Source organism: Sander lucioperca, chromosome 18 (assembly GCF_008315115.2).
Source record: "Sander lucioperca isolate FBNREF2018 chromosome 18, SLUC_FBN_1.2, whole genome shotgun sequence".
Lineage (NCBI taxonomy): Eukaryota > Metazoa > Chordata > Actinopteri > Perciformes > Percidae > Sander > Sander lucioperca.
This window is the reverse complement of record NC_050190.1, coordinates 15185622-15192200: the sequence shown is the minus strand read 5'-3', so window position 1 is coordinate 15192200 and position 6579 is coordinate 15185622. Positions and strand designations below refer to the sequence as shown.

Genomic DNA, 6579 nt, shown 5'->3' with positions numbered 1-6579 from the left:
CTCTAAAGCTCACTTACTACTTATATTACATTTACATTGCACCACATTACATTCATTTGGTAGACACCTTTGACCAAAGTGACTTACAATAAGTGCATTCAAAACATGTGGGAGAAAGAGCTAGATATCATCCAAAATTGGGAGTGGATCTTTTTTAACAAAAAGCATGTTCAGTGTCACAGTACTAGTGCGTAGAGATGTAAGTGCTAACAACACGTATTTCGTCAACCTCGTGGTGAAAACAAGACTCCAGGAAGTCACTGTGTCTGGCCAAGAAATAGCCCGGCACATAATCACGTGTAAAAACAACAAACTGTCTTTTTTACATGTCAGTTTTTGCACAGATTGAACAAACAAGATATATTGTGTTAATTTGTAAGCTTTAGAGAGAAGAAATTGAATAAGCATATGTCCCAAATGTTGAACTTTAGATAAAATCTGAATTGCTATAATAATGTTCTTCCTGAGTCTATGATGCCATCTATTAGCCATATACACCGTGAGGTAACAGTCAGAGGCTCTCGAGGTGTTTCATTACATTTGATGGATGTAGGTTAAGTGGAAGCGAGGTCTGGCCCGGCCCTGCGACCCTGACAGAACCTCACACAGACAGGTTGGCAGTCCCCACTGAGCGTGTGCGTCATCCACCCCTGGGCCAGACTTGAGCTGCGTTTCCATCAAACACTTTTAGTAAGGCAGCTTTATTTATAGGCATATTTATATATATTAGTATAGTACCTTTAGAACCGTAGGTAACCTGTACGGAGTCACGTCTGCACCAATCATGGACTGCAGTGTTTCTAGCTCCGCCTTTTAGTGCTAGATACCTTAACAGAGGGGTAACAAAAAAACAGGACGGAACTGAGCGGTTCTGTTGGTACCATCCACAACGTTTGACAATGGAAACGCAAAAATTACCGTTCTAATGTGTAACGAACTGAACTGAACTGGACTGCTTGGTGGAAACAAGGCTATTATGTCCCACTTAGTCTTCCACTTCCGGGATTGCTCCGATGCTGCCGGAAATTCCGCCGTATGTCACTCTTTTCGGGCGGATGTTCGTTACCTTCCGCTTTCTTTGTGTTGGAATCTTAAACTCTGGTCAATTTATGAAAACTATGGTTAACTGCTCTCTGCAGAGTAAATCCAGACAGCTAGCTAGACTATCTGTCCAAGCTGAGTTTTCTGTTGCACGACTAAAACAACCTTTGAACATACACATGTTCCACCAAAACAAGTTCCTTCCCGAGGCTATTTTGCAGCGACACTGGGGCTCCGTCCGGCATTTAGCACCGCCCAAGATGATTGTGATTGGTTTAAGCAAATGCCAATAAACAACGTTTTTCTCCCATCCCAGAATGCTGTGTGGACTAGCCAGACCCTCCTCCGCAGTGCTGTGGAGGAAGGTCTGGCAATGCAAGACTGTGTCCCACCTCACAGTATAGCTTTAGTCATGTATTCAATGTTAGCCCCAATTGACCTTTTAACATATTTTCTCTGAAGTTTTCATTTAATCCTATATAATAATACCATATTTCTTTGTCCTTATGAATATACAGTATATTTATACATCCTCATTACCTACATCATAGAAATATACAATTATGTCAACCTGCTGCAAACTTATAATGATTGGAAAATGAATGCCATTCATTTTTTTTACATTATTATTAAACTCCCTGAAAGATGACGACACAGTGCCTATATCCACACCGCTTTACTTTGGGTTTTATAACGCATCACTCCATGCTTTTGCCCTTTCATTAATTGAAAAAGGTATTGTTTTCTGCCTTTATATTGTTCTCCATGTATTGCAAGACATCATGTTAATATTTCATAACTTTTGTGATGGTGTCTTGCTCACACAATGGTATGTTGAAAGCCATTTAAATCTCCGGCTTTGTTGGAAAGGTCTCTTGGTTGTAGTGTGTCACTCCCAAAACATGTCAAATCTGATGAGTAGTTTCTGAAAAGCCCTTCTCCACTCCAAAAAGTGTGTTCTTTATTTTGTTACATCCCTTGGATGTTTGAGCTTCACTGTTCAGAAGTACCTATGTGCAGAGTTGACACTGACACTGAGGCTGTTTTCACATTCATCTGCTGAAGAGGGGAAATGTCTCTGTTCACCTTAAATCTGAGTTTCCGTATGATTTTGTGACATCACAAACCAGTTTGAAAGCCAATCATGGTCCAATATGAAACTTTCATCAGTGTGATGTGGGAACTTGAAGCCTCCAGCTCACACTTTGAATGAACGAGTAAAGCTTTTCAAACATTTGAAATGAAAAATATTTCCATATTTATAGAGTCTGTGTTTTTCAATGAGGGTGAAGGAGTGGAGTAAGAATTTTTAACCAGGTAGTTCAACTTTTTTTGTGGGAATATCAGTCTTTATAGTGAATAGTCTTACATTGTCTCAATTTGGATTGTCTGGTGGATGATGCCATTTTTTAGCTTTTTCTTGATCTAGCATTAAAGTAAGCAGTACAGCTGCAGCCACCGTTTATAATCTGTATTATAAAAAGGGCAGGGCAAGCAGCTTTTATTTATTTTTTATGATTTAATAAATGTTTTCTTTGGTCTTTCCTGATTAGAGAAACCATGTGATGCTCTAACCTGGCTTGAGCCACAACAACAAATCTCATACTGAACCCTATTCGCAACATATTGCTGAGTTTAAATCAGGTAATGTAATCATCTGCCTGGGTGAGTGGGTTCAAGAGTCATAGGGTCAGATGCTGTGTCCTGACTCAGTCATAGTCTTCATCAATAACTGTCAGGAACTACATCAGTAAGTCGGTCTTTACTCCTCTCATATATCACAAGAAGCCATAAAATATACAGAAACCACTGCAGCATTGACAGGCCTGTCACTGTGTTATGGACTCTGTATTACATTTTTCTGGTATGGTTTATGCTGTGATGATAGTCTGTTTGTATCTTGTGCTGTCTTCCCTGATGAATGGAGATCCCTGTTTAGCTCACCAGACACATAGGTTGGCATTGGTTCTGAAAATCTGTCATATTATTACAACTGTGCTTGTCATCATCTGTGCAACATTTCTGAGACACTGGCTGCTCAGCGGATACCAAGTGGTTTTATTTTCAATGTGATGGTGAATGATGCTTGCCACTGCTAGAATACAGTATATACACCAAACAGTCCTCCTTTTGTGAGAGAGTTGGATCAAAAATAGCACCAAGCGGTATTGTGTAATGTGTTCTTCTCTGTTTTGAACAGTGCAACAACAGAGCTCTCAAATCGATACACCTCCCTCACATGCTTCTGAGAGGGTGCACAAGGGTTGGTCTTAGTTCCACTTCATAGTTCCCCACATGTGACTGTGTGAAGTGGTTTCAGTGAGCGATGCAGCGACTGAACTGTGGCGGACTGGGAGATGAGTGCTTCTCTTTGCACGAGAAGCAGACAGTCCCTCTGATCACACTCTGGTCAGTTCACTCAGATTATTAAAGTGCCTCCGGCATGATTTGATTAAATGTCCAGCTTACAAGGATGTCCATAAACAGAGTGCTCTTTGTACTCACACAGTTATTATTATTTCTGTCGAACCTACCTCTTCATCAAAAAAATTGGGTTTTGCAGATTATACTTTACTTAACTAATAGCATGAAGTAAACCACAGTTCATTTAAATCCATCTGTATTTTATTTTTGAAATAAAAAGTGAGATGTTAGGAAAAACCCAACATTTATTTGAATATATATTATCCATTCTGGCTCTGAATAAATAAAATATCTTTAACATACAGGATAATGGCAGCTATCAATTCATGGTTTACATACAGTAGATCTATTATAAAAACCATAGAAATGAATCATTTTCTAAGGATGTTCATTTGTACCTTGTGTTAATGTTATTTATACCTTGTATACTACTACCTTTAATAAAAATTCATCTTATTACACCAGAAGTTTATCAAGGCCCAAAAGATGTATGCCTGCCAAATATGTAACCAAAAACACAATACATTTACATGGTTATATGCACATACCTGAGCATAACTCATTAATGCAGGTTCTTCTATTTGGAATCCAGGTTTGATCCATGAACAGAAAATACAGCCTATGCTAAAATGCAAAAATGCAGTATTGATTTAGACCAGCTGAGGAATGGCAGTGATGTTATAAGCGCTGTATGCCTGTGAGAAATATTGATGTCCTGCAAAACCAAACGCATCTCCGGACCCCGTGCCCTATTTTTTAAACAAAATATCTATACCAGCGTTGTCCACGCGCACAGGCAGGTCAGTGGCCTCAGAAGCTGTCCGAGGTCAAGTAAACACACATTGATTTAAGGCATACAGATGGCCTAAAACCAAACAAAAAACGCATAGTTAGTGTTGAAGGGTAAACAGTGTTCACTGCGAGAAGCGAGGTCTCCTCTTTTCTTAGTCATGAGGGTTCAGAGTGCCAGTTAATATATGCAGTTAAGCATCCATAAAAAGGCTCTGCAAAATGTTAAGGTGAAAACCTGTGTGTTATCCGACCTGCGGCTCTGATTCTGTAAAACACTCCTTCTAGGGTCAGTTTATGTGTGTGTGAGGGGGGGGGGAGTGTGGTGGCGCGGATGCGGCCCGATCAGTCTCCTCTCAGGCCAGCTCGCCTCTTCGCGGATGTTGGAGGTACAGTGGCAGCATCTGCAGCCGCCTGGTCGGGGTCGCTGTTGTTATTCGCCTCGTCGCCCAGTCTCTGCGTCTCCCTGTTGCTTGACGGCATGTAGTGGCTCACTCCAGGTTGAGACGCGCGTGTCTGTTTCCCCACATTGCCCGATCTTCCCGCGCTTGCGTGACCGTGGGAAGATGCGTAGAGTCCTTTTTCCTGCTGCGAGTGCGCATTTTTTGCTCCAGCACCGTGCGGAGAGACGGCCACCCTCTCGACTCTGTCATCCCACTGAAACGCCTGACTGTACGGGGCTGTGCCCTGCCTGGTCTGGTTGAGAGGTAGCTGTCCAGTCTGTGTAGAGTTCCACTCTGAGACATTGTTGCTTGTTGAAATATTTGTTGAGATGTTTGCGGTGGGGGTGACCTCCTCGGGCACTCCCGGCTTCCCCCCAGATGAGGATGCACTGGTTGGTTTCCAGATCAGGCTGTAGTAAATTGCCAGGATAATGGCTGCTAAGGACACGGACAATACATATGCAAAAACAGTGGCTAGTCTCACCCACTTCTTGTTAGTCTTAGCAGCCATCTTAGCCTTTTTGTCCCCCGTATATGTAGCAGGTTTGCCCCTCTCCATATTGGGCATGAAGTCCCGCTCTCTCATATTGCCCCTATTTTTTCCTCGATGCTCCACCACCCCCTCCGTCTTGAAGGCTTCTAGTTATCCACAATCCAAGAGAAGACAAGAAGCAGAGGACTGAGGAGGATGAGGAGATGCTGGACCACCTTGACCCGTCCGCACCACAGGACTATTTTGCAGCTAAACTGATTTCTTGTAATTCATTTGATCTCAAAAGCGCTGCGCCTAATACTCTGTAACCAGTGCAGCATTGCGTTTCATAATGGACATCAAGCATCCACAGGCTGATTGCGCGATTCAGCATCCGACAGCGGCGGGACAAATGACAATCCTATACGACATTTCCAGAGAACAGCTGGCTGTAGGCCCACGGCAAATACGCAGTAGCCTATAACATTTGATTTATTAAAACGATTAAGTGAGATCATACGGCACACAACTGTCTGTCTTTTCCAGCAAATGAAGTGGCTGGCTCAGCTAAAAATACAGGAGAGGGGGCGGGCGGTGGCTCTTAAAGAAGCAGCAGCTGTGCACCAGCCCTCGGAAAAAAACAAAAAAACACACACATCATCTTCACATCAGGACGCTTGTGCCGCACATTGAGAGCAGGATGTTGTAGCGGGGACGAACATCTGTCCAAGTGACGCTGCGAAGTGTTTACCTTACAATGTGCGCACCCATGTGGAAACGATGTCTGTTAGATATATGTTGAATGAGCCAAATAAAGTGGTGATTAATTAAATTTGACCGGAATTTATGAATTATGTAATATCCAATCCACTGATACACCAACGGCGTATATATCAGATATTTGGTTGATTTTGATCAGTTTGGACCCGATCCTACCTGTTGACTGGTCCACTTTACAGCGCGTCATTTCAGCACAATGGACAGTGCCCGCGATTTGTCATTGCGCATGTCCTCTGGGAAGCTGCAGAGGTGAAACAGGTGAAGGACAGGGGCAACAGCATTTGACTAGTGATGTGCCAAATTAAAAAAAAAGTTTAAACTCAGTTGGTGATCAACATAACTCCCATGCAATAAATACTCAAAGTATTGTGTCTTACATGAGCTTGATTGTATTCAGTAGGCTATGTATAGGTGCTATATGTCATCTTAAAAATACAATTATTTTCAGTTGATTTTACCCTTGATTACATTCCTGTATCTAACATCCAACCATTTACAAGCAGTGGATAATTATGGGTGTTGACCATTTTCCTTTCCAGTGTCACAAAATCTGATCATACACAAAAAAAGTAAAATTATGACACATGACTGTGTTGTAACATCCCTACACATTGAATGGCTACAAGTAAA

At 42.0% G+C, this 6579-nt stretch overlaps 1 protein-coding gene across 1 annotated transcript; it reads right to left on the bottom strand.

Moving 5' to 3' along the window:
- Nucleotides 1-2784: 2784 nt before the first annotated feature.
- On the bottom strand, nt 2785-5826 carry LOC116035632. Its single transcript, XM_031278822.2, has one exon. It carries the CDS (start codon nt 5281-5283, stop codon nt 4600-4602), a length of 684 nt encoding a protein of 227 aa, XP_031134682.1. The 5' UTR covers nt 5284-5826; the 3' UTR covers nt 2785-4599.
- Nucleotides 5827-6579: the final 753 nt, after the last annotated feature.